At 40.6% G+C, this 27,778-nt stretch overlaps 1 protein-coding gene across 1 annotated transcript in view; it reads right to left on the minus strand.

Moving 5' to 3' along the window:
* Nucleotides 1-27,778, minus strand: part of SGCD (sarcoglycan delta) — a gene marked incomplete at both ends in the record, with an annotated part of 191,933 nt that overhangs the window by 69,473 nt on the left and 94,682 nt on the right. The window contains 2 exons of the mRNA XM_083353565.1: nt 20,807-20,926; nt 27,405-27,492. Of these exons, the coding sequence (XP_083209691.1) occupies nt 20,807-20,926; nt 27,405-27,492 (208 nt within the window). The remainder of the gene's footprint in view (nt 1-20,806; nt 20,927-27,404; nt 27,493-27,778) is intronic.

The following is a 27,778-nucleotide window of genomic DNA, read 5'->3' on the forward strand; positions in this document are numbered from 1 at the left end:
TAAAAAAAATTGGACTCTGCTGCTTCTTGTTGATAGCATACATTGTCCTGAAACTATGCTTATTCTGTCCAATTCCATATTGTAAGATGATCTTGGAATCTATCTGCAAGATGGGATAATAAAGTAACATTCAACATTCAGCTTGGTTGAGATACTTCATTTCTTCAGTTTTATCCAAAACAATTGTGTTCAGAAGTGCACCAACTTGAAACAGTGTACTAATCCACCTTGTACCCTTCTTGCACTTGTTCTTTTTGTTTGTGTTGTGTAGCCAGTTCTTTGCAGCCAATAAGCGAGACAGAAGGTTGGAAACAGGAACATGCTTTATTGAGGAAAACAGGAACAGAACTGAAACAGAGGCTGCTGCACAGCTACTTATACGGTTGGCCACTAGGCGGTGGCCAATAGGTTTAAAGGAACCCATTCCCTCCCCAAATCAACCAATGATCTTCTTGGAGACAACAAGTCTGGCTTAGTCAGTGACTGTTACACAGACACACCATTGAGCAACCTTAAGCAGCATTCAAACAGACACATGAATCAGTTCAAGTAAAAATCCCAATACATTATACCTCTCCCTCCTAGAATGTACAGACATTATTTAAAAATATAATCTTGTAGATATTGGTGTGGTCTACGCTACCATTCAGAATGCCTGGGGGATCCAGGCAGCTCCCGGTCTACCAGCTTGCCCACCGGGCTGGGTAGACCAGGACTCTTGGGCTCATGTGAGTCAGATTGACTCGAGTTCCTTTGGCTGGTTATTCCTGGCCAGCCCAAACCAAAGTCCAATGAGGTAACTGTGTCAGCGAAGCTGCCTGCCTTGTTCAGTTTGACCTTCCCCATCAGGAGACCCATGTTGCACTCCCGGACTGTGTCCATCTACGACCACCTCCCCGTTGAAATGACTGAATGAGTCCTCAAAGTGTGTGAACTGCTCTGTTAGGTTGCTAGTTGCCAGCTCTGGTGAGGTTCTCGCTTCATGGCCGTTCTGCAAAACGCCTTCACAGCCGATTAATATGTCAGCGAACAACTCGCCCCCCATCCAAAGCCACCTCATAGGAAAGGGGTCCCAAAATTTTAACAATTTTACCTGGCACCCACAAGTTCCCATGCCTGTAGTTCCAGGCCCACACCCCATCACCCACTTGAAACCCCCTTGGTGCCTTTGGGTGTGTGGTGTCTGCTGCTACCCAGTCAGGATGCAATCTGTCCAGTTTTGTGATTAATCTTTTTCTCCTGTGAAGCTCTGTTGCGTTTTGCCCGTTGCTGTGCAAGGCATAGTGTGCTGTCAAAGCAAGAAATCAGCCAGCCTATAGTACCAATCCCCTTAAACAATGTGCTTGAGTGACTCTTTCATCGTACGCACCATGCGTTTAGCCTGCCCATTAGTCGAGGGGTGAAAAGGACTCGATGTTGCATGCCTTATGAGGTTAGCCCTCAAGAAGGCCTGAAATTCTGCCATTCTGAACTGGGCCCCATTGTCCAAGACTAAGACGTTCAGCAGCCCATGTATGGAAAAAAGCTTTCTAAACACCTGGATGGTCCTAGCAGTAGTCATAGTAGATATAGGAATTACTTCCAACCATTTAGAGTGGCTGTCGATCACTATCAAAAACAGCTGTCCCTGAAAGGGCCCAGCGAAGTCAATGTGAATCCTTGACCACAGTGGATGAGTCTCCTCCCATCAGTGGACAGGGGCCTACGGCATCTCTGGTCTGGACTGTTGACACATGTTAACAGACTGTTAACACCTGTGTACTTGGGCCTCGATAGCTTTATCTAACCATGGCCACCTTAGGTAACTCCATGCCAATGCCTTCATCTCGACTATGCCCAGATGGCCCTCATGCAGAGACTGGAGCACACGGTGCCTTAATGAACTGGGGACAATAACCCTGCTCCCCCATAGAATGCAGTCCTTGTGAGCTGAAAGCTCATGTCTATGTGTGAAGTAGCTCTGGAACTCTGGCCCCGGGTTATTTCCAGCCACCCTGTGTGAACCCATGACAACACCCTGCTTAAAATTCTGTCTGCAGCTACATCCCCGGCATGGAAGGGAAGTTCACACAAATCTTGAATTGACAAGATGCATGCTGCTGGATCTGGATCTGGCTGTATGTGTCGCAATGGCAACCTGCTAAGGCTGTCTGCATGGCCCATGTCTTTGCTGGGTTTGTGAACCAGCCTGTAGCTGTAGGCTGACATAAAAATGGACCACCTTAACATTCTAGGGGAAAGTATTTCAGGCATCTGCCTGTCTATGGTAAATAACCCCAACAATGGTTTGCTGTCAGTGAAGACCATGAATTCCCGGCCATACAAATAATCATGGAATGTTTTCACCCTGGCCATGATGGCCAGAGTCTCTTTGTCAATCTGAGCATAATTGCACTCAGCCAAGGACAATGTCCTTGAATAATAGGCAATGGGGACTTGAGTCCCATCATTTGACAAATGGCTTTGTACAGCCTCCACCACATAAGGGGATGCGTCACATGCAATGCATACAGGCAAGTTTTCATTAAAGTGCGTAAGCACTGAATTTGAGGACAGTAGTGATTTTACTGCCTTAAAACTATTTTCCTGAACTTTAGTCCACTTCCACGGGGTGTTCTTGTCTATGAGCCGGTGTAACGGCTCTGCCATTGCGGCCTTATTAGGAAGGAATGCATGGTAAAAATTCTGGAGACCCAGGAACACTTGGAGCTCTCCTTTGGATCTGGGGCTAGGTGCCAGCTGAATTGCCTTCACCTTGGACTCTGCAGGATGGATGCCTTCAGCATTGATACAGAACCCCAGGAATTCAGTGGAAGGGACCCCAATCTTACACTTGTCTTTCTTCAACTTGAGTCCAGCTGTGCAGAACCATTGAAGGACAGCTTTGAGCCACCTTGCTAGCACCTCAGTGGACTCACTGGTGATGAGTACATCATCAAAATAGGGGCAGACCCCCAGAATACCCTTGTGCGTACGCTCCATAACTGCCTGGAAGATTTCCGGGGCTACGCTAACCCCAAATTGGAGGCGTTTGACTCTAAAAGCCCCATGTGTCACAATTGTTTGTGCGGTCACTGTGGCCTCATCCACTGGTAACTGCTGATAAAGCTGTGCCAAATCTAACTTAGCAAACATGGTACCCCCTTGCAGCAATGCCAAAATGTGGCTAATGACTGGCACCGTGTACGCATGCTGCTGCAGTGCCCAGTTAATGGTGCACTTGTAATCAGCACAAATCCTGATCTCCCTGTTGGCCTTAAGTGGCGTGACTATGGGAGTTTCCCATTCTCCCCCATCTATGGGCTGTAGTACCCCCTGACTGACTAGCTTGTCCAGCTCTCCATCAATTTTGTGATTAGTGCAAATGGCACTTGATGGGGCTTAATCCTAATGGGCATTACGAAAGGATCAATCTTAAAGGCTATTGGAGGGCCCTTGTATTTTCCCAGGCCTGTGTCAAAAACATCTGTGAATTCCTCGCTAATTTCACCCTTGTGTCCGGTGGAATCCGGTTACTTGAATGCCCAGTGCATCAAACCAATCAAGCCCAATTAGGCTTGTTCTCTGGTCCTTCACCACAATTACATCTAGGGCCCCCGAAACCCCTTGAATTTTATGGCCAAAGTGGACTCGCCCTTGACGGCCACTTGGGAATTCTGGAAGTCAGTTAGAATGATGTCAGACATCCTAAGCTTGGCCCATCTTTTGCTGCAGTTGCACACGAACTGGAAAGTCTCAAGTGAAATAATGAATACAGCTGAACCAGTGTTCAGTTCCATCCTGCAAGGAATGCCTTGCAGCTCAACTTGAAGCCAAAGTTTTTGTTTAAGGAGACGGTGAGCTCCTGTGCAGCAGACACTCCTGTGGTTGGAGCAGAACCCTACCCTATAATGCCCCGGGGCCCCGGTACCTCTCCTGAATGGCTCATCTGATTGACGGTCCTTCTGGCGACCTCTACATATGGCTACGATGTGGCCGGATTTTCCACAGGCCTGACATGTGGCTGTCCTGAATCTGCAGCCTGCTCAAAGGTGGCGGCTGCCACAGCCCAAACACTGAAGGAAGGGAATTGCCTTGTAAGGCAACCTCTGCTCCTTGTCTTTGTGTCGTTGTATCATGTCAACTTCTTGGTCAGAGTCAATATCTTGTGGTTGATTGGTGTCCTCATGGTGGACGGCTTCTTTATGTGGAGTGCTTTTGGTGGGCCGCAATGCCTTTATGGCCCCACCAGTGGCTTTGTCTGCCATAACTTCTTTTAAAGCTTCTTGTAGCAAGAGTGTCTTCTTCGTGAAAAGTTTTTGTTGGAGCTCTCTACTCCTGAGTCCATAGACAAGACAATCTCGGAGCCTTTCTTCCAAGTCCATGAACTAGCAAAGACATGATGCTTGTCTGAATGCTGCAATGTACTCTGTGGCCATTTTGCTGTGTTGTTGTTCTTGCTGTTTGAAAGCATGCCTCCATGCGATCACTGACTGGTTCAGTTGGAAATGGTCACTGAGCCGTTTCCTCAGATCCACGTAATGGACTCCAGCTGTGCCGGTGCGACTAAGTTCTTGGTGATGTCGAACGTTGCAAGCCTACACACACAAAGGAGTGTGGTAGCCTTCAGGCCACCTTCGGCGACTTGATTTTCTCAGGTAGTTCTCCACTCTTGCGATGTAGGACGACCATCTCTCTGGGTGCATGACATTGAATTCTTTGAGCTTTCCAACCTTCAACATGGTGAGAAATCTTTGCGGATCATGTCTCATGTTGCCTCGTGCTGCTTGCTTCTTCGTAGGCCCTGGGACTGGTGCTCAGGGTGGTTTGGTGTCTAGCGTGGCTTGCTAGGCAAACCGGCGGGGGGGGATGCGGTCCCTGCCAGGCTCTGTGCTGGCCTCACCCCCTAGTAACTTCAGGCTCTTTCGAAGAAGCAGCATCCCACCTTCATCACCAGTGTTGTGTAGCCAGTTCTTTGCAGGCAATAAGCGAGACAGAAGGTTGCAAACAGGAAGATGCTTTATTGAGGCAAACAGGAACAGAACTGAAACAGAGGCTGCTGCGCAGCTACTTATATGGTTGGCCGCTAGGCGGTGGCCAATAGGTTTAAAGGAACTCATTCCTGCCCCAAATCAACCAGTGATCTTCTTGGAGACAAGAAGTCTGGCTTAGTCAGTGACTGTTACACAGACACACCGTTGAGCAACTTTAAGCAGCATTCAAACAGACACATGAATCAGTTCAAGTAAAAATCCCAATACATTACAGTTTGTATGCAGCATGGAGATTGGCTTATACAGGAGATTTCAAAATTGTGACTCTGTTTCCTTTTTGCAGATGGATTTTCATAACTGAGATGAGCAAAAATGTAAATAGCATAAGCATAGAAAACAAGCATTCTTTAGGTACGGCCTTTCACTTCAAACAGAGTTGTAGGAAACCAAATAAGTACACAATAGTTTCTAGATTTCTTGATCTTGAACAATAAAACTTACATTAAGGCCTGACTATACCTTTATAAAAATAACAAACACACAGGGTAGTTATTAGTTGCTTGATATGTGTGGAAAATATTTATGGAGATGTGTTGCTTCCCCCCCACCTTTTCTCTCACCTAAGTATGCATTGCAAAACCTTGGTGAGAATACCTGAGATGCAAAGCCCTGAGACAATAAAGAAAATTTATACAAAGATGGAATTATTAAACCATAATATTCACCTTCCAAACTAAGCCAAAAGGCAAGGCAGATTATTTCTTCTTCACCTTCTAGAAAGAATGCCAGCTGCTGGGGACGTAAGGCTGCACAAAGAAGCAGCTTTTGGAAACCAGGGGAAAGAATCCTATTAGCTTAAAAGCTATCAGCTTTAATTCTATGAACACTTACAAGAAACAAGCCCTACAGAATTATATTACATATGAGATATTCTGGTCACTACATATTTAAATAAATCCTGTAAATATATTGATAAAGACATTTTACAAATAAGAACGGTAAGGTTAACTGCACAAATTATGAGCTTGCATGTCAGTGGTTCTTGATGTACTTAACTATCACATTTTGAAAAATATCAAATACAAGTTTTTACCCATGTTGTCAGGCTGGGGGAGAGTTACCATCTCTTTGCTGAACCTTCAGCCCCCCTGCTGATTTAATCAGGCAGCAGGATGCTGAGCTCACAGTTGTAAGAGATAATTAGGGTTTCCTTGTTGGAGGAGTAAGCTTCCCTTTGCTTAAAGGAGGAGGTGGTGAAATCTTTATTAAGTAAACCTTCCCTTCACGTGAGTTGGGAAATTACTGGCTCTTTTAAATGTATTGGGTGGGGGCCTTGCCCTATGGAAGCTGTTGATTATCCGAACCCAATTTAATGAAGCTGTTACATGGGGTATGGGATTGTGGCTGCTTCATGGATTTTTTGTGATGGGAACTGGATGCAAGGAAAGGGAACATAGCCATGTTAGTACTTTTGAAGCTTCAATATTTGCATAAATCAATATAAATTCCAGAGTTAGATACCATCAGCATGTTGAGGACACCCAGATCTAACCAATCCTTGCCACTGAATTCCATGAAAGTATTTAATTTCTGTGATAATTTCCTTACTACAACAGTAGAGTGGCTAACCAAAACACAGAAGGAAACCTAACTTAATAAACAATTGTTGATAAAAGAGCTAAGCAAGTGAGGTAGGGAGAAGGAAACTTAAGGAAGACTATAGTGCTAAGATCTCATTTCCTTCACTAGCTGGTTTCAAACCTGTTTACTGGTCTTTATGCCAACTATTCTTTTTCTTTTTTGGTTGAAATCTGCATTGAGCTGACTCCTTTGGAAGTTTGTCTAATCTCTACCTTCCTCTGGACAGAAAGTAGGCTATAAGTAAAATTTTAATTATAAATCATAATTATCCGCAAGTGTTTTTTAATTTTATTTTTACTATATTGAATAGTGCTTGATTAAACTCAGAACAACCAATTTCACTTTAAACTAAGTTAGCTGACGAATATATAATTTAATTTAATTTAATTTAATTTAATTTAATGATTATGTGGCTGCCTGGCTCTGGGTGATGTACACAAATTAAAACAACTACACCATAAAACCCATGATGGTCAAGGTTACAACAACAAATTCCAAATTGCTAATTCAAAACTCAACCTTAATAGCAGAGCTTCTCTAATTTTCTGGCCTAAATGCCTTGGGGACCAGCAAGGTGTCCAGAACCTTGTGAAAGTGAGATGGAGCTATGCAGTTCTCCAGAGGAATGTTCATCCACAAAACAGATTTGCAGAGAAGGCATGACCCCTGGTTTCAGCAAGATTACACTATTTGATAAGGGGAGCACAGAGAATGTTTTCTCTGCAAATCTGGTAGGATGAGCAGAAATAATGGAAGCAGGGATGTGGTCCTATAAGTAGCCTTGGCCTATGCCATGTAGGGCTTTATAGGGGATAAACAGTATCTTGATAGTGAATAAAAAATTTCACTGATGACATAAGATATATTTACCACATTTCAGCTAAGTTTAGCAATCTCTTTTTGTTGTTGTTGTTAGCTGCGAAGTCGTGTCTGACCCATCGCAACCCTATGGACAACGTTCCTCCAGGCCTTCCTGTCCTCTACCATCTTCTGGAGTCCATTCAAGCTCACACCCACTGCTTCAGTGACTCCATCCAGCCACCTCATTCTCTGTTGTCCCCTTCTTCTCTTGCCCTCAATCTTTCCCAGCATTAGGCTCTTCTCCAGTGAGTCCTTCCTTCCCATTAGTTGGCCAAAGTATTTGAGTTTTAGCTTAAGGATCTGGCCTTCTAAAGAGCAGTCAGGGTTGATCTCCTCTAGGACTGACTGGTTTGATCGCCTTGCAGTCCAAGGGACTCACAGGAGTCTTCTCCAGCACCACAGTTCAAAGGCCTCAATTCTTTGGCACTCAGCCTTTTTTATGGTCCAACTTTCACTGCCATACATTGCAACTGGGAAGACCATAGCCTTGACTATACGCACTTTTGTTGACAGGGTGATATCTCTGCTTTTTAGTGTGCTGTCTAGATTTGCCATGGCTTTCCTCCTGAGGAACAAGCATCTTTTAATTTCTTGGCTACAGTCCCCATCTGCAGTGATCTTGGAGCCCAGGAAAATAAAATCTGTCACTACCTCCATTTCTTCCCCATCTGTTTGCCAGGAATTGAGAGGGCCAGATGCCATGATCTCGGTTTTCTTAATGTTAAGTTTCAACCCAAGTTTTGCACTCTCCTTCTTCACCCGCAAGAAGAGGCTCTTTAGTTCCTCTTCACTTTCTGCCATTAGAGTGGTATCATCTGCATATCTTAGGTTGTTGATATTTCTTCCAGCAATCTTAATTCCAACTTTTGATTCATCTAGCCATGCCTTTCTCATGATGTGCTCTGCATATAAGTTAAATAGGCAAGGCGACAGTATACAGCCTTGCCGGACTCCTTTCCGAATTTTGAACCAATCAGTGGTTCCGTGTCCAGTTCTCACAATTGCTTCTTGGCCCACATATAGGTTTCTCAAGAGACAAATAAGATGGTCTGGTACGCCCATCTCTTTAAGAACTTGCCACAGTTTGTTATGATCCACACAATCATAGTCAATGAAGCAGAAGTAGATGTTTTTCTGGAACTCTCTAGCTTTCTCCATGATCCAGCGTATGTTGGCAATTTGATCTCTAGTTCCTTTGCCTCTTTGAAATCCTGCCTGTACTTCTGGTAGTTCTCGAACCACATACTGCTGGAGTCTAGCATGTAGGATTTTAAGCATAACTTTACTAGCATGAGAAATGAGTGCAATGGTGCGATAGTTTGAACATTGTTTGGCACTGTCTTTCTTTGGAATTGGAATGTAAACTGATCTTTTCCAATCCTATGGCCATTGTTGAGTTTCCCAAATTTGCTGGTAAATTGAATGTAGCACTTTTACTGCATCGTCTTTTAAGATTTTGAATAGCTCAGCTGGAATACTGTCACCTCCACTAGCTTTGTTTTTGCTCAGCTTTTCTAAGGCCCACTTCACTTCACATTCTAGGATGTCTGCCTCAAGGTCAGTGGCCACCTCATTGTGATTATCAGTGATGTTAAGCTCATTCTTGTATAGTTCTTCTGTGTAATTTTGCCAACTCTTCTTAATCTCTTCTGCCTCTGTTAGGTCCCTGCCATTTTGGTCCTTTATCATGCCCATTTTTGCATGAAACGTTCCCTTCATCTTTCCAATTTTCTTGAAAAGATCTCTGGTGCTCCCTATTCTATTGTTTTCTTCTATTTCTTTGCACTGTTCCTTTAAGAAGGCATTCTTATCTCTTCTAGCTATTCTCTGGAATTCTGCATTCAATTGGGCGTATCTTTCTTTTTCTCCCTTGCCTTTCACTTCCCTCCTTTCCTCAGCTATTTGCAAAGCTTCCTCAGACAGCCATTTTGCTTTCTTGCATTTCTTTTTCTTTGGGATGGTTTTGGTTGCTACCTGTTGTACAATGTCACGAACCTCTGTCCATAGTTCTTCAGGCACTCTGTCTATCAGATCTAATTCCTTAAATCTATTTGTCACCTCTACTGTATATTCAACAGGGATATGATTTAATTCATACCTGAGTGCTTTTCCCTACTTTCGTCAGTTTAAGCCTAAACTTTGCAATGAGAAGCTCATGGCTTGAGCCACAGTCAGCTACTGGTGTTGTTTATACTGACTGTATAGAGCTTCTCCATCTTTGGTTGTAGAGCATATAGTCAATCTGATTTCTGTGTTGACCGTCTGGTGATGTCCATGTGTAGAGCCGTCTCTTGGGTTGTGGGAAAAGAGTGTTTGCTATGACCATCGTATTCTCTTGACAAAATTCTATCAGCTTGTGTCCTGCTTCATTTTGTACTCCAAGGCCAAACTTGCCTGTTATTCTGGTTATCTTTTGGCTTCCTACTTTAGCATTCCAATCTCCCATGATGATAAGGACATCATTTTTTGGTGTTAGTTCTATAAGGTGCTGTAGGACTTCATAGAACTGGTCAATTTCATCCTCTTCAGCACTGGTGGTTGGGGCATAGACTTGGACTACTGTGATATTGAATGGTTTGTCTTGGATATGAACTTAGATCATTCTGTCATTTTGAGGATTGTATCCCAGTATTGCTTTTCCTACTTTTTTATTGACTATGAAGGCTACTCCATTTCTTCTGAGGGATTCTTGCCCGCAGTAGTATATCTGATGGTCATTTGAATTAAATTCACCCATTCCTGTCCATTTTAGTTCACAGATACCTAAGATGTCGATGTTCAGTCTTGTCATCTCTTGTTTGACCACGTCCAGCTTTCCTTGATTCATGGATCTTACATTCCAGGTTCCTATGGAGAAAAAGTCTTTACAGCATCGGACTTTCCTTTCACCACCAGACACATCCACAGCTGAGTGTCCTTTCAGCTTTGGCCCAGTCACTTCATTCTTTCTGGTGCTACTAGTACTAGCCCTCTGCTCTTCCCCAGTAGCATATTGGATGCCTTCTGACCTGAGGGCCTCATCTTCCAGCGTCATATTGTTTTGCCTTTGGGTACTGTCTAAAGGGTTTTCATGGCAAAGATACTGGAGTAGGTTGCCATTTCCTTCTCCAGTGGATCATGTTTTGTCAGAACTCTCTGCTATGACCTGTCCGTGTTGGGTGGTCCTGCGCAGCATTGCTCATAGCTTCATTGAATTACACAAGCCCCTTCGCCATGACAAGGCAGTAATCCATGAAGGGGAACAATCTCTTTTATCCAGTGCATAATAGTCTTCTCTTAATCCATAAGACAGAACATCAGTCATCTCAGAGACAAGGATTCACAATATAATTTCAATAAATTTTATTATTCAAGGTATAATGTTGCAACATTAGAGCCTCAAATAAGTGCTAAAACTTGTATTTATTTCAAACCAGCCTGCAATTTCTAAAAATTGCCCACATTGATTTGATTCCAACTAGCATTTTGTCTTTTTAGTGGAGTGTAATTATTTTTAATCATCTTTCATTAAATTTATTACTTAGTTGCACTATACAAGCAACTCAAAGCCAGTTTGTATTTCCATCCTTAATATGTAGGTGTAGGTCTTGATATAATGTACAATCCTGTCCAGTAGATGATGTGAAATTTGGAAGGCTAGAATATAAAAAAAAACACGTATTGCTTCTGTAACATCTCTGAGAACAGTTTATACCTCTTCTACCCCGACCCCCGGATTTGACCACGAATGTTCAGCATGAATTAGACACAAGAAATTTAGGTTTAGGTTTAGGTTTATTATATTTGTATACCACCCTTCTCCCGAAGGACTCAGGGCGGTGAACAGGGCACATATAAAAATACAGAGTACAAAAATTAAAAGAGAATTAAATAGGAGCCCGAGCTAAAACAGTAGATAGTAATATAAAAATCCGCAATAAAAACCCCAACACATCCCCCATCAGGCCAGGCCGGCTTGTTCAAATAGATAGGTCTTCAGACTGCGTCGGAAGGAGCGAAGGTCAGGTGCCATCCAGAGCTCAACCGGCAGCTGATTCCATAAGGCCGGGGCGCCCACAGAGAAGGCCCTCCCCCTGGGGGCCACCAGCCCACATTCTCTGATTGGTGGCACCCTGAGGAGGCCCTCTCTGTGGGAACGCACAGGGCGGAGGGAAGTTGACGCCGGCAGCAGGTGATCCCCAAGGTACTCCGGACCCATGCCAAGAAATACTGTAAGGAGTCTTCTTCCAATGATAGGAAAGTGATTTCTTCCCTTTCTTTTGAGTTTACCAGAATCTTAAAAGTGTCAGAACAATATTTCACTTCTTTTCCAGGAAGTGGATTCCTCCTATAAGATAACATGAGACATCCCCTTTGGCAATCAAACTCATTACTGACTGCAAGTATCCAATTGTGCAAGTTCTTCAAATATCCCATTTTCTCCATGACATGGAAAAAAAAGTTGCTCTCTTCAAAACAAGTCTTTTCTTCCTAGCTTCTGAGAAGAAAAGCAATAATTCCAGGTGTGTATTGCTAACTAGCCCTAATCCATTTTATCTACGCATATTTGACATGCATATAAAAAAGCTGTAGTGAATCTGCAAAACAGCACAGGTTAATCTTTTTGCAAAAGAGTTAAAAGGGTAGGAAGATGGACAATTTTCTATTGCCACAGAATATTAAATAGGGCAATGTAAAGTCTAATTACTACAAGTTCACTTCCAAAACGCTAGTAGCCCTTTTGGCCTGGGGCTTACCATAGTGGCAATGGCCTGTCCATAACTTATTTCACAACAGTTTTGATATTGTGTAGCTCTTTAATATTTAATATTTGATATTGTGTAACTTTTCTTTCTGTAATGTATTGGGCTTGCTTGTTAACACCACGTGGTAACGGCTGGTAGGTTGCTAGAGCAGGGAGCTAGCTAATGGCTCCTAGCATCTCAGACAACCCATCTCCAGTGCTGCTATTGGTTGTCCCTAGGCAGCAATAGGTTGCTTCAAACCTATTGGCTGCTGCCTAAGGGCCAAGGTATAAATTGCTGCAGCTGCAGCCGAGTTCTCTAGTTAAGATCCTGCAAGAAATAAACCATGCTCTTTGCTGAACTCACTCACCTTGTCTTCATTTCTGCGCCACAAACCCAGTACACAACACTGGCGATGAAGGTGGGATCCTGCTTCTCCGTCGAAGCTGAAAGTCACTAGGGTAGAGGCAGCGCAAGCCTGGCGGGAAAGCAAATTACCCCCCTATGGTCAGCTAGCTAAGCCACGCTAGCGACCATGCACTCAGAGGACCAGTCCCTGGGCAACGGAGAGGCAGGAGCCAAAGACACTGAGATCCAGCTGCAAAGACCAGCAGAATGCCCAAGGTCAGAAGGCTGCAAGAATTTGACATCAAGCAACCAGAAGGATGGCCCTCGTACCTGTCCCAGGTTGAAAATTACCTTCAGGCGAACCAGGTCACAGAGGACAGACTGAAGGCTGCCACACTGCTTTGTGTGTGCAGCCCAGCAACGTTTGATCTGGCCAAAAACCTGTTTGCGCCTACACCATTGGAATCTGTCTCCTACGCTGAACTGAAGAAGAAGCTCGGAGAACACTTCCAACCAAAGATGTCGGTGATTGCATGGTGCTACGCCTTCGAACAGCGAATACAACAGCCGGAAGAGACCGCATCTGAGTACATTGCGGTCTTGAGGCAGGCCGCACACCTGTGTCGATTTTCAGATGTTGAAGAGCGACTTTGAAACTGGCTCGTCTGTGGCCTCTGCAACAGAGAGCTGCAGCAGAAACTTTTTGCAAGAGAAGTCCTGTCATTCTCCAATGCCCAGAAGAAAGTCATGGTGGATGAAGCTGCCGGTGGAGCCGTCTGAACAATCCGGCCTGCCAGAAAGATGCTACGCAAAGAAGCCATCCACCACAAGGACGCAGAACTCACTGAGGACTCGGGAAGAAGATGCCAAAGTCGACAAGTTGCACAGACAACCCGAATAACAGCTCCGCAGCAGCAAGTGGCAAGAGTCTTCTTACAAGGCAGATTCCTTGCCTAGATGTCCAGGTTGTGGCAGCCGCCACCAACGCTTGGACTGCAGGTTCCGGACAGCCATGTGCAGGGCCTGCAGAAAAACCGGCCACATCGCATCAGTTTGCAGAGGTCGCCAGAGCGACTGGCCATCGAATCGCCAGTCAGAAGATCTGACCAGGAGAGGTACCGGGGCCCCGGGGCTGTTCAGCATGGGGTTTTACTTAAGCCATAGAAGTGTCTGCCGTACCGGGGCCTGACACCCCCTTAAACCCAAGTATAGACTCCAGGTGGAGCTGCAAGGGGTCCCCTGTAAGATGGAGCTGGACACAGGGTCAGCTGTTTCCATTATTTCTCTGGACACATTTAATTCCATGTACAGTCGCAGTAGAAGATGGGCCAAGCTTAGGTCCTCTGACATACTTTTAACAGATTTCCAGAACACAAAAGTTGTAGTCAAGGGTGAAGCCACCTTGGTCATTAAATTTAAAGGGTTTTAAGGGCACCTGAATGCTGTTGTAGTAGGGGGTCAGAGAACGAGCCTAATTGGGCTCAATTGGTTTGAAGCACTAGGCATCCAAGCAACCAGTATCAACCAGACACAAGTCGCGAGTCTAGCGTCAGTTTGCGAGGACTTTGCAGATGTATTTGATTCAGCCCTAGGAACTTACACAGGCTCGCCAATAGCATTTAAACTAGACTCAAACATGCTTCCCATCAAGATTAAGCCTCGCAGAGTCCCCTTTGCCCTCAAGCACAAAATTGACACGGAACTAGACAAGCTTGTGGAACATGGCGTGTTGCAACCAGTAGATGGTGGGAAGTGGGAAACTCCTATTGTAACACCACTTAAAGCCAACAGAATAGTCAGAATATGCGCAGACTACAAATGCACAATTAACCGGGCCCTTAAACAGCATGCATACCCAGTCCCAGTGGTGAGCCACATCCTGGCATCTTTGCAGGGTGGCACCATATTTGCAAAATTAGATTTGGTGCAGGCCTATCAGCAACTACCTGTTGATGAGGCCACGGCCGCAGCACAGACAATTGTGACCCACAGGGAGGCTTTCAAAGTAAAGCGCTTGCAATTTGGGGTCAATGTAGCCCTGGACATTTTTCAGGGAATCATGGAACGTACACTCAAAGGCAACCTAGGGGTTTGCCCCTATTTTGACGACGTGCTTATTGCCGGAGAATCCACAGAAGTGGTAGCAAGGAGGCTCAGAGCTGTCCTGCAGAGGCTGCGTGAAGCAGGCCTCAAACTAAAAAAGAGCAAATGCAGTATTAGGGTTCCCTTGACTGAATTTTTGGGGTTTCACATTGATGCTAATGGCATCCACCCAGCTGAGTCCAAAGTAAAGGCCATTCAGATGGCCCTAAAACAAAAGGAGAGCTGCAAGCATTCTTGGGCCGCCTCATTTTCTACCACGTGTTCTTTCCTAACAAGGCTGCAGTGGCAGAGCCACTTCACAGGCTCTTAGATAAAAAAGCTTCTTGGATGTGGACCAGCATTCACAAAAAAAGTTTTTAGGACCTGAAGGCACTTCTGTCGGTCAGTTCCACTATCACTCATTTCAGGGAGTCTAAACCAGTCTGTTTAGCATGTGACACATCCCCATATGGGGTGGGGGCATCTTGAGTCACTTAGAGAAAGATGGAACCCAGGTTCCCATTGCATTTTATTCAAGGATGCTGTCATCTGCTGAGCGTAACTACGCTCCAATTGACAAACAGACATTGGCCATTGTAGCTGGAGTTAAAAAATTCCATGACTACTTATATGGCAGGGACTTCACGGTCTTCACAGACCACAAACCATTATTGGGGTTATTCACCACAGACAAACAGACACCCCACATATTATCCCCTAGAATGCTGAGATGGTCTATTTTTTATCAGCTTACATGTTTAAGCTGATTCACAAACCCGGCAAAGAAATGGGCCATGCAGATGGCCTGAGTAGGCTTCCACTGCCACAGATTGAACCAGATCCGGCCCCAGCAGCCCACATATTATCCATTCAGTATTTTCCAGAGTTTCCCCTCCATGCTGGGGACATAGCTGCAGAAACAACAGCTGATAAGTCACTAAGTAGAGTGCTTTCTTGGGTGCACACAGGGTGGCTAGATAAGAGCCCAGGCCCTGAATTTCAGAGTTATTTTACTAGAAGACATGAGCTATCAGCTCACAAGGGTTGTATCCTATGGGGGAACAGGGTCATAGTCCCCACCTCACTAAGAGACAGGGTCTTGCAATCACTGCATGAAGGTCATCCTGGTATTATCCCTATGAAAGCTTTAGCTAGAAGCTACTTATGGTGGCCAGGTTTAGACAAGGCCATTGAAGCCCAGGTGCATGGATGTTACACATGCCAGCAATCAAGGCCTGAAATGCCGCACACTCCAATTCACAGGTGGGAGGAGACTCACACTCCCTGGTCTAGAATTCACATAGACTTCGCTGGGTCCTTTCAGGGACAGATCTTCCCTATAGTGGTTGACAGCCACTCTAAATGGCTTGAAGTAATTCCAGTTGCTAACATGCTAGGACCATCCAGGTGCTTAGGAAACTCTTTGCCACACATGGGCTGCCAGATGTCATAGTATCCAACAATGGAGCCCAATTTACAGTGGCAGAATTTCAGGCATTCCTGAGAGCAAACCTCATCAGGCATGCAACGTCGGCCCCATTTCACCCTTTTTCTAATGGACAAGCCGAATGGATGGTCTGGACCACAAAAGTGACAAAAGAGTCACTGAAGCATATAGTGACTGGGGACTGGCATCACAGATTGGCAGATTTTTTTACTTTGCCAGCTAGCTAACAGCTCCCAGCATCTCAGACAACCCGTCTCCAGTGCTGCTATTGGTTGCCCCTAGGCGGCAATAGGTTGCTTCAAACCTATTGGCTGCCACCTAGGGGCCAGGGTATAAATTGCTGCAGCTGCAGCCCAGTTCTCTAGTTCAGATCCTGCAAGAAATAAACCATGCTCTTTGCTGAACTCACTCGCCTCATCTTCATTCCTGCACAACGAACCCAGTACACAACACTTTCCACCAACAAACAAATAACAGAATAACAGAGTTGGAAGTGACCTTGGAGGTCTTCTAATCCTGCTCAGGCAGGAAACCCTATACCATTTCAGACAAATGATTGTCCAATCTCTTCTTAAAAACTTCTAGGGTTGGAGCATTTACAACTTCTGGAGGCAGGTTGTTCCACTGATGAATTGTTCTAACTGTCAGGAAATTTTTCTAGGTTGCTTCTGTCCTTGATTAGTTTCCATCCATTGCTTCATGTCTTGCCTTCAGGTACTTTGGAGAATAGCTTGACTCCCTCTTCTTTGTGGCAACCCCTGAGATATTGGAACACTGCTATCATGTCACTCCTAGTCCTTCTTTTCATTAAACTATACATACCCAATTCCAGCAACCATTCCTTATATGTTTTAGCCTACAGTCCACTAATCATCTTTGTTTCTCTTCTCTGTACTCTTTCTAGAGTCTCAACATCTGTTTTACATCGTGGTGATCAAAACTCGATGCAGTATTCCAAGTGTGGTCTTATCAAGACATTATAAAGTTCCAAGGCATTATTAATCATTCAGGATCAATGGATCAGAAAGTAATTGGTGAAACAAATAAATTTTGGCTTCACTAGTTCTAGATAAAGTCCCACTGTTTAAAGTGAGATTTGCTTAGTATAGAATTGATGTTTAGTAAGAAGCAACACTGGATTCTTCAGCTATGGGATTTATTACACCAGATTGGACAAACATCACAATAATCAAACTTCAAGCTTTCTCAGTGGGCATATTTATTCTTCTCATCAGGGTTCCAATGTCATTATGTTTTAAATCAATGATTACTGAATGTCTGTTGTTGTTATTGTTGTCCTATAAGCTAATTTGATTGCAGTTTCTTTTCTTAAAAAAACTCTAATTTAAATTACTTTATCTTTCATTAAAATGCTTTTGTGCATTGATAATAATATGACATTGGTAATGAATGACCAAGTGGCATGTAGAAGGCATATTTAAAACTAATCCGTAGTATAAAAAGAACTAATTAACAGAATAATGTTTTATGATTATCCTTTATTTATTAGTGCTCTAATATTCAATTTTCATTAAAGTAACTAACAAATGAACATGAAAATTAATTTTCAATGTTTTCTTATTAAAATATAACTTCTTCAATAGAAGAAACAAATCAGTTTCCTTTTTAAAGAAATAAGTGGATAATCCTAAAACAACATCACCAACAAAATGATTTACAAGTATAATTAAGTGACCACTCAGAATTCTGGGTTTCATTTTACATACTTGCTCAGGAATACCTGCATAGAGTTATGAAAACTCTTCTACAGCTTAGAGTTGCCATTGCACCCTTAACCAATGGGGCAGAAAACACCAGCACAATATCTATATCCTTAAATAATCCTGAAGCAGATCTATGTGGTTGCGATGAGTTGATGCTGACTTGATGACACATCAACAGTCAAGCAATATATTCCTAAACATTTCAGGCATGTATCTGAAAAACTTCTCTGTACAAATCAATAAAAGATTTAATTTTGTAAATTCATCTCTCTTTCTTTGAGAAAATGACAGATCAATAATTTAAATTACTTTCTTAAACACACATTTATTTCTCTACTTTGAGACCAATGATTTATTGATATAAAAGTGATTCAGAGTGGTTGAATCTCCAAACATGTCTAAAACGCAACTAAATTTGCATTGAGACAAAATAATTTATACTGAACATTTATTAAAGAATTTAAAATAATCCTTTTAAAGTATGTGATCAATCAACTTCTACTACTTTTTTATGAATATATGGCAAATTAAAATTTTGGACCAAAGTTTTTATTTTAATTAGATATTTCAATAAACTTAACGGATATGTAACAGATGAAGTTTGGCCTGAGAGGGGCATAACATCTCTTCAAAATCTTGCCTTTTGGTCCACTGTCCAAACTCTATGCAATCCTGGGAAATATTTAAAGCCATATATTTTCATAAAGAAGCTGCCCCACTATTCCAACAACAGTTTTGGAAAATCTATAGCAGGGTCTTCAAACTTGCCCCTTTTATGACTTGTGGACATATTGGCTGAGGAATTCTGGGAGTTGAAGTCCACAAGTCATAAAAGGGCCAAGTTTGAAGACCTCGGTCTGTAGCTTGGTCATAAAATACATGTTTTGTGAAAACACCAAAATTAAAATAGTTAATGAGGAATTTAACAGCTGAAAATTTTGCGAACTACAATCAAGAAATATTAAGCTAGCTTATAATGTTCTGGTCCTTGTAGTACCAGAACATTCATCTTCATCTTAAACATTGCTAGAATCACATCAAAGTTAGTTACAAATTAAACATAGTAAAAGAAGAATATTTCAAGGACAGACTGTAATATATTCTATGCTCATCATGGCTGTAGTTTGCAAAACAAAATATAAGTTAATGCCTTCTTTTTTAAAAAAATATATATCTAACTTTCAGATGTTTTAAACAATGTTTTCCCCTCCTTGCCTTGTTTTAATGCTGGAAAAGATGCAAAGAATTCAAATAAAAAAAGAGACAACCTTATTACTTTTTTTACTTGAAGGCCCCAGAACTGCTTTAAAGAGTAAATTTCAGATCAAGCTTTGAACAAGTACAAAGGAAAGGAAATAATTATCATTAACCAGATTAAAAATAGAATATGTACCCAATCGTTGCTGCTTTAACATCTCCAAAATAACTTTCCTGCCAGATTATAGCTTATTTATTTATTTATTTTTGTAGCAAGGTCATGAGAGGGAATAATAAGAGTATCTGAAGACTGGTCATGCAGAAAAGAGGAACCTGGACTTTGTCAATGCTGAAATAACTTATTAGTAGACATTTGCCACCCTATGCTAGTTTGATTATAATCAACATAAGAAATAAGTATAACACATATCAAGGTGGGCATTAAAACTGTTATAAACTTAGCTTTGAAAGGAAAAGTTGAAGACATTTTGCTGCAAACCTAAGTACCACATCACTGAAACTATAAATTAAAAAAAAGGATTATTGGCTTTTTGAAGTTTATACAATATAAATATTTTTAATAATAAATATATACCTATACAAAACTCTTAGAAAAGATACTTAAAATAATAATTCCCCCTCTGGAACTAATTATTGGTTTATGGGGCATGAGTGAAACCAGCTGAGGCAAATGTTAAAATCTTCATCAAAAGTAGAATAAAGTATTTGTTGCTGTTGTCAGTTTGTACTATTTCACAAGAGATTCTGGAAGTTTCAAAAGTATGCATAATTGGGCTGTTTTGTGAAAGGTATTTGAAAGCATAAAAATATGATTGCTAATATACCTGCATTATAAACATTGGGGGAAGAAACTGAAAATATTATGTTGTGAGTGGGAAGTGAAAGTGGAAGTCAAATTGAATGAAAATGGAATTCTGCAGCTGACTTCATATCCTTAAATATCCTCCAGGAGGCTTCCAATTCTCCAAAGTGGGTTTTAAGAATGTGCAGAGACATAGATAAGAAGAAAAACAAGGGAAATTCCATTTCATAACCAGACATTTACATATATAAAACAGAATTCTATTTTATCTTCCTAATGGCAACTGTTGATGCTATTTTCTACTGCCTAAGTGAGAAAGTACTATGGTTTGGGGATCACAAATGGAAATGGACTTAACATAAGTATTTAAGAAACAGACTCTAAATAATAATAAAACAGCCTACAGGGGCTTAACTACCATCTTGCCCCAAGGTTTAGCAGAACAGCCAAATTATTTTAAGTGATTTAAATAGTCTTAGATGTGTACTTAGATGAAATAAATTGCAAGCTTCTAAAGCGATCTACATGCTGGCAAAACCAAATGGCTTTAATGCAGAATATTAGATTGGAATGTGCAGCATTGCTATTTCCATTACTGAAGACAGAATGCCATTTCATTTTTAAGCTTTAAGGCATAAAAACCATTTAGAAATGGGTTTAGATGGGATGGCGTGGCTTACTTGCACACATCAGCTTGCAAAAAGATGAGAAGCAAAGATGTTTGTCTTTCATAACACTGCTTCGGAATATATGCCATGAGCAAGATGATGATCACCCTGACTGATTTCCCAACATCCTTATCCTAAAAGTCTTTAATAAAGAAAGCTGAACATATCACAAAATCACAAAATACATCTGATCAATTTTTATTGAAGCCATGAGAGAAAATTATTTCATAATGACTGTAAAAGAGATCATATACATAAACTATTTTGAAAGTAATCAATATGCTGATAATAAGAGAAGCTTAGATGAATATTGTTTACCTAAAACTTTCAGTCTTTCTGCTCCAACGACCACTTCATTATCATCTGCAGAAAATAACAATTTCCCTGAAGTGGTTAGCACTTGAAATTTTTGGCTGTAGGCTTCCACTGCTTTGGGACCTAAAGAAAAGAAAGAATTTAGTGTCTATATGACTAATCTAAACCTGGAAATTATACATAACTAATCTTTATTGAGAATAATGAATAGAGCTTCATTGAGTAGGTTATGCTAATAAACCTGAATAAATTATGTTCCTTGAAATACTGATAAACATGCCTGCCTATATTCTACTATATTTACAGTATGCTACTTTAAATTAGTTAAGCATGTATTTTGCATTTGTATTCTTTAAAAGAAAATCAGTACTCTGTTGTTTGTTACTGACTTGAACACTCAAAAAATGTTATCAAGTTGTCATTACAAGCTAAAAATCCATGAAATTATGAATCAGGAGCTTCAACAGTTCTGGTAAATGAAGCACTGGTTCACATGTATCTCATAAAAGAAAAAAAAAGGAAAGATGTCTGGTAGAGATAATCTGAAAAAGACTGACTGAGTAGCACGGAATGTGTTTTTGTATTATATTTTTGCAGCATATTATAGATGCCATACAGTAACACAGCTCACCTCTGACAATACCATTAAGACTAGAACTTGGTTCTCCTTTGCATAAAATTCTCATTTAGAAACTCAGGGTGAAATTCAAAGTATATATATAATTATCACAATACTCATATGCCATCCATCCCTGCACATCCCCAGGAGACTTACAAAAACACAAAAACAATCATAGAAAGATAAATAAAAACAAGAAATAAAAAATCATTTGAATAAATAAACATGGTTTTAGTCTATTCATACTCTGTTTAAAGAGGAAGCTTGTGGTACATTTCATAACAAGGGCTTACCATACAGAAAACTAAATTTATCACTGATATTTTAAATGTACCTCTCTTGCTGGATTTAGGTAAACTATTTCATTCACTTAACTAAAGCAGATGTTTAATAAGAGGCACAGATTCTCTTGTTACTGAATACCATTGGTAGGAAGATACATTTTGTAATCCCCAGAATTACCTTCCATAACATATTTGATGAATTTATCAATCAGTGACAAAACACATTCAGTGAGTGTTAGTTGCACCAGTGGGAACTGGCTGAAGTAATTTCTTTTCCTTATTTCTGAGTAAGAGAAAATATTGAACAGAGCTCTATTTAAGAAAGTCTCTCCATCCATATCTATCTATCTATCTATCTATCTATCTGTCTGTCTGTCTGTCTGTCTGTCTGTCTGTCTGTCTGTCTGTCTGTCTGTCTGTCTGTCTATCTATCCATCATCCAGTTCTCATCAACCATTTTAGCCAAAGAAACTTAATTGACTAGAGCATTTTAAATATTTTCATTTTTCTTTCAACATTATAGAAAATGTCATTTAGCCTGAGCTCAATTTATGTTGAAGAAAAGAAAAATATGTCCTATAAATATTTGAAATACAGCAAAAAAGGATGATTTTCAACAGCAGTTTATTCTTTTCCTCTAACAGAAAACTAAGCCTCAAAATAGCCTCTTATATTTCTAATAAATCTACTTTGAATAAAATGCTGGAACCCCTTCTCCACAAATCTCCATTTCTTTGACACAATTTTTGACTGCTCCCATCTTCTAAAAAATATAGGCTGCTCTTCATTCAACATAAGGTTGGGCATCACTTCTATACCTGTTAAAGTTATATTGCTGCCCTTTAATCAGGAGGAAAATAATATTTAAACATGCTATAATACATGCCTTTCTTTGAATACATTTTGCAAAAATTGATCTGTAACAATATCCACATCATACTATAACTTAGGCTTCTCCTTCTACAGATACGTATGCCCTATCCCAGTGGTGGGATTCAAATATGTGAACAACCAGTTCTCTGTGTGGATGCCGCTTCCAGAAGTCCATTCTGGGCCTGGGCAACAAAAAATTAGCTACTGGTTCTGCCAAAGTGGTGCAAACTGGCTGAATCCCACCACTGGCCCTATATCACTTCTGGTCAATAATTAATATGTAAGGAGGCTGTGTTACAATGAAGTATGAATAAAGTTCATAAGGAATACATGGTATTTGACACAAAACATAGCTGTGTAGTTCAAGGAATAAATTAGGAAACAAATTCATTCAAGCACAACAACATGGCCCACCTACACAGATTTAGGAATGAGGGAAAAGTTACTTCCATTCTAAATATAGTTTTCAATTAAATACTTTTAGTACAGTTGAATTATATTAACATTGATAATTACTTGGCTAGCATTTTGCACTTCCAAAGATGAATGTATTTTTATCCTTTTAATATATTTTGTGTTGGATCACCACAGTGAAATTAGATTAATTTTTGCATTACTTCAATAAAATGGAATCCACGGTGAAAAGGTTTATATACTGTAGTATTGTTGCAACTGCAAATATACCTCGCTGACACATATTCCAGTTAGCATTGCTATCCTATTATTTCCCAAAAGAGCAAGGTTAAGACATTATTATAGTATATTATATTACCGTTATTATTGTAATTTTTAAAGTTATGTGTAATCGCAGACTCTGTGTGGTTCATCACTTGCAGGATAATTTGGGAACTGATTTTTACAAGTTAAAGTCAAAGATCAAGGTTAGGAAATAATTAAATAACTCATATTCAAAATCTTAATATGATTATATAGTACTGTACTGTAGTACCACAATGCTGAATATTATTACATACTATTCAAATCAGATGTGACAGGGTTGAAGGTAACTACTTGGCAGCACCATTTCACAAAGGTAGCAAGAATTAATAACCAAAGATATTATTATGAAAACTTTGTTAAATGAATTTTTAAATTTGCATAGGCACATGCAAATAAGTAGACTCATCACTTCTTGCCTGATGGAAGAGATACTTCTTTCATTGATACACCTGAGATTTTTTTAAAAAAGATCCTTGCTTGTCAGAGTGGATGTGACCATCCTTCTCAGGGAAGAGATAGGAATTAATCTCTGCTGGGTTACTCTGTGCTAGAGTTATTGAAGATTATATTTGTCTTTTTGCATGTACTAATAAGGGAAGATTTTTTACACTGTCCCTGTGCCCATCTTTTACCTGTCCCATACTTAGTTAAGTGAGTCTATATGTTTAAGGAATAAAGAGAATTTCTTCCCTCTTATCTTTCTCTTCAAGATATAACTTAGAAAGAAGCAGGGCTTTCCAATCCTGTCTATTTCTTAATAAATCCAGCCTTTTGTTGTTGTTGTTGTTAGCTGCAAAGTCATGTCTGACCCATCGCGACCCTATGGACAACGTTCCTCCAGGCCTTCCTGTCCTCTACCATCTTCTGGAGTCCATTTAAGCTCACGCCTACTGCTTCAGTGACTCCATCCAGCCACCTCATTCTCTGTCGTCCCCTTCTTCTCTTGCCCTCAATCTAGCCTTTACTTCAAATAAAATGAGTATTTGCTAGCAATCACCAATAACTGGGCTATGGATTATAGTAAGAACACTGTGTTGCATGTGCTTATTTTTGTCTGCTTATATTTTGGCATGTCCTTTCACAACAGCATCTACTGTAACAAATCTCTCACAATAGCTAGCTAGGTCTAAAAGGTGAGGACAGAGTGGCCTAATGGTCCAAAGCACTAGCTAATAGGTTGCCCACTTTCGTGGCAGGTTATAGTAGTTGAATGGTACAAAAGTAGAGATTCTGAACAAGCCTTCCCTTGCAGATCCCTTAGTCCAGGGCTTCCCCCTTCTACTGGCCATGGACTCTATTAGGAACTGGGCTGCAAAGCTGGAGATGAGCAGCGGGTGAGAGAGCAAAACTGGAACCATCTCTCTCTGGTCCATGGGAAAAAAATATCTTCCATGAAACCCCTCCTTGATGCCAAAAAGATTGGGGACTGCTGCCTTAGTTGACAAGTCATAGTAATAATAATAATAATAATAATAATAATAATAATAATAATAATAATAATAATAATAATAATAATAATAATAATAATAATAATAATCTGAAATGAACTTGATATCAACATTGGACTGCACTAAGCTTCTTTCCTGAAGAAGATGGTCACACATCCACTTTGGCAAGCAAGGATCTGTCTCAAGAAATCTCAAGTGTATCAATGAAAGAAGCATATTGTAGATTTGACATTCCATTAAATGGAATTGGTGGCCTGAAGAAGGAGGGACTCTGTATATTTTCATGCACTTGTTAGGTTAGCTTGATTAGAAGGGTTAACACTAATTAGTGTTAACTAAATTATTACACAGATTAGAAGGGTTAAAATGCTGATAGGTTTGACTAATCTCATGGAGTTCTTCCTGCTTTCTTTATTTGTGATGGTGTCACTTCTAACCCTGACCTTTGCCAAAGAAATCTCTGATCTTTTAATTATCTTGGCCTTTTACCTTTGGTTGATTACATTTTTAAGTATTAGTCATGAAATTTTTAAAAATAGTATACTAATAGTTTTAGGTTATATTTTCTTGTTTCTTGTTAGCTACTTTGAAAACCCTATGGGTAGAAAAGATGGTACAGAATGAAAGGAGTCAATTCAGAAATGGTACTTTTTTAAAATTTCCACTAACAGCCCAGTGCAAACCAACATCACACTCTACAGAGAGGGACACCATTATATAATTACTTTCCTATGACTACTCCACAAAGCTCATTACATTTTTAATTTTAGTCTTACTTAAATTGCTGTACTTAGCTCTAAGTTAGCATTGTTTTTATGGGCATGCATAAAAAAATAAATCTTCTTGATTCTGTTTAACAAACTCAGATATATGTTTTTATATCAGTCTATAATTTATCTAAAGGAATTATAACAAAACCCTTTCCCCCATGTAACAGAAAATACCTGAAATTTTCAGATTTATAAAATATCTACACTGTTTATTCCCATCAATCTCTATTTTTTTCTCAAGATGCAGAATCTCAAATTGGAATGTTTAAAGCAAACTACTGAAATCTAACAAAACCCACAGAGCACATAGTTACAGGACTGTACCAAGCTGGAAAAAGATAGTGAGTTTTGTCAGTACTTCAGATTAAATTCTCCTTTGAAGCTGCTGCATGGAAAAATGAGAACTTCTGCTTCTAAAGCTCAAAGCAAAGCTACTGTGTTTCTGGGGTCCTCCAGTACAATAGAAGAGTCTGCCTGTGAAAACACTGGGCAAAGTCTCCAGTGTGACCCCACCACACCCGTCCATCTTTGAGGAGATAGAAACGAAGAGTGAGAAAATGCAAATTTCTTAATATCAGGTATGCTGACATTATTTTATATATATATATTTATTTACAAAGCTGGAATGCATTTATTTTTTTAAAAAACAACCATGCTGAAGAATGATTACATAGCTACAAAAACTGCATGCAAATACATTGGATGTGGCTTCCTCTGTTTTGCCTTTCTCGATTAAATATGTCCTTTCATGACTCTCAAAGCCATTTTTGAGAGCCTCTCACACTCCAGAACTTTTGGCAGATGGCACAAGTCTTCTATTAGCAATACCTCCATGGTGTTGGTGATTCCTCTTATTATCTACTATTATTCAGCTGTTGGTGCAACTCTTCAGGTTCTGCCTGCCAACAGCAGATGAGTCACCAACTATGTAACCAAAGCAAGTCTGACCAAGGCTCTTTATTGAATTACTTACCCTGCTGTCTGGAAGACAAAACAACCCAGGTGGTCTAATTTCACCTAGAATGAATGTAGTTGCATGGTTCTCATCTCCCAATCCCGGGCTGTATTCTTTAGTGCTGTTGCTTCTAGTATAAAAGCTTACCCATGCTTAGAAGTGACAGGTCTGCTGGGGAATTTCAGAAGCATCTACAGTACTACCCTGTCAAACACTGAGTGTAGCATTTTGTGAACCTCAATGGTACTCATCCGCATGAGGGATTTTAAAAGATTTTTAGAAATCGTTTAAAGACGGAGAACCTCTGTGCTATGAATATTAATCAGGAAAGTTCCAGTTGTTTCAGGTACATGTAAAGTACTCAGGGATCATCTTCTGCCTGTTCCAAATCCTTGAGACAGCTGGCACTTTACTAATTAATATTTATAACGGTATCAGAAATGACAATTCTATTCTGAAGTCCTGCTCGAATAAGGGAGCGTTAGTTTCTAGATCTGGGAATTCTCTGTGTCCTGAACATGCTTGCTTCTTTAGTTCACATGAAGGGTTTTTTCTTTTTCTTTTATTTATTTTTCTTTTTTATTTTTATTACATTTATATCCCGCCCTTCTCCGAAGACTCAGGGCGGCTTACAAGCTTAGCAGTAGCCTTCATTCTATGTATATGCCTGCTTGTTAGGGCTTTCATACACCCCCCAAGCGGCATTATTACAAAGTCAGCTTAATTGCCCCCAACAATCTGGGTCCTCATTTTACCTACCTCGGAAGGATGGAAGGCTGAGTCAACCTTTTTCAGTTATGCAAGGGGAAGCTGGGGTCCTGGCTTGTATTGATGGAGGTATATTACTGATGATTATTCCAAGGGCTAATGCCCGCATCATCATGCTCTTTTTGCTCCATTTTTCTCTTCCCCAGATATTTCCCTTGCCTTACCTGTTACCAGACGTGTAAGAACTTTACTCTCCTCATTGAGAATGTTCACTGTAACATTTTGAGCAGACTGGAAGTACAGAGGGTTGCCCTACAATAGGAGCACAAGAAAAAGAAATTAATAAGGTGGACATCACTTCCCATAAGAAAATGCACTTTCTGACCCTCTTCCTAACCTAGGAGGGAGGAAATGCCTAACTCAGTTTTATACGTATTCAGTAAAAATTTTCCATGGCTTCTTTTCAGTTGCTCAACTGAAGTGCCTGGAAAAGTACAGCACTGTACTTACTATATGACCAACTTTTTTTAAGGGTTAGATTTGCTTCCAGGTGATGGCAAATTACATTTTGAAGTTTGGTCTGAGGCATAGTCAAAAG

This window comes from Vipera ursinii, assembly GCF_947247035.1.
Source record: "Vipera ursinii genome assembly, chromosome: 2".
NCBI lineage: Eukaryota > Metazoa > Chordata > Lepidosauria > Squamata > Viperidae > Vipera > Vipera ursinii.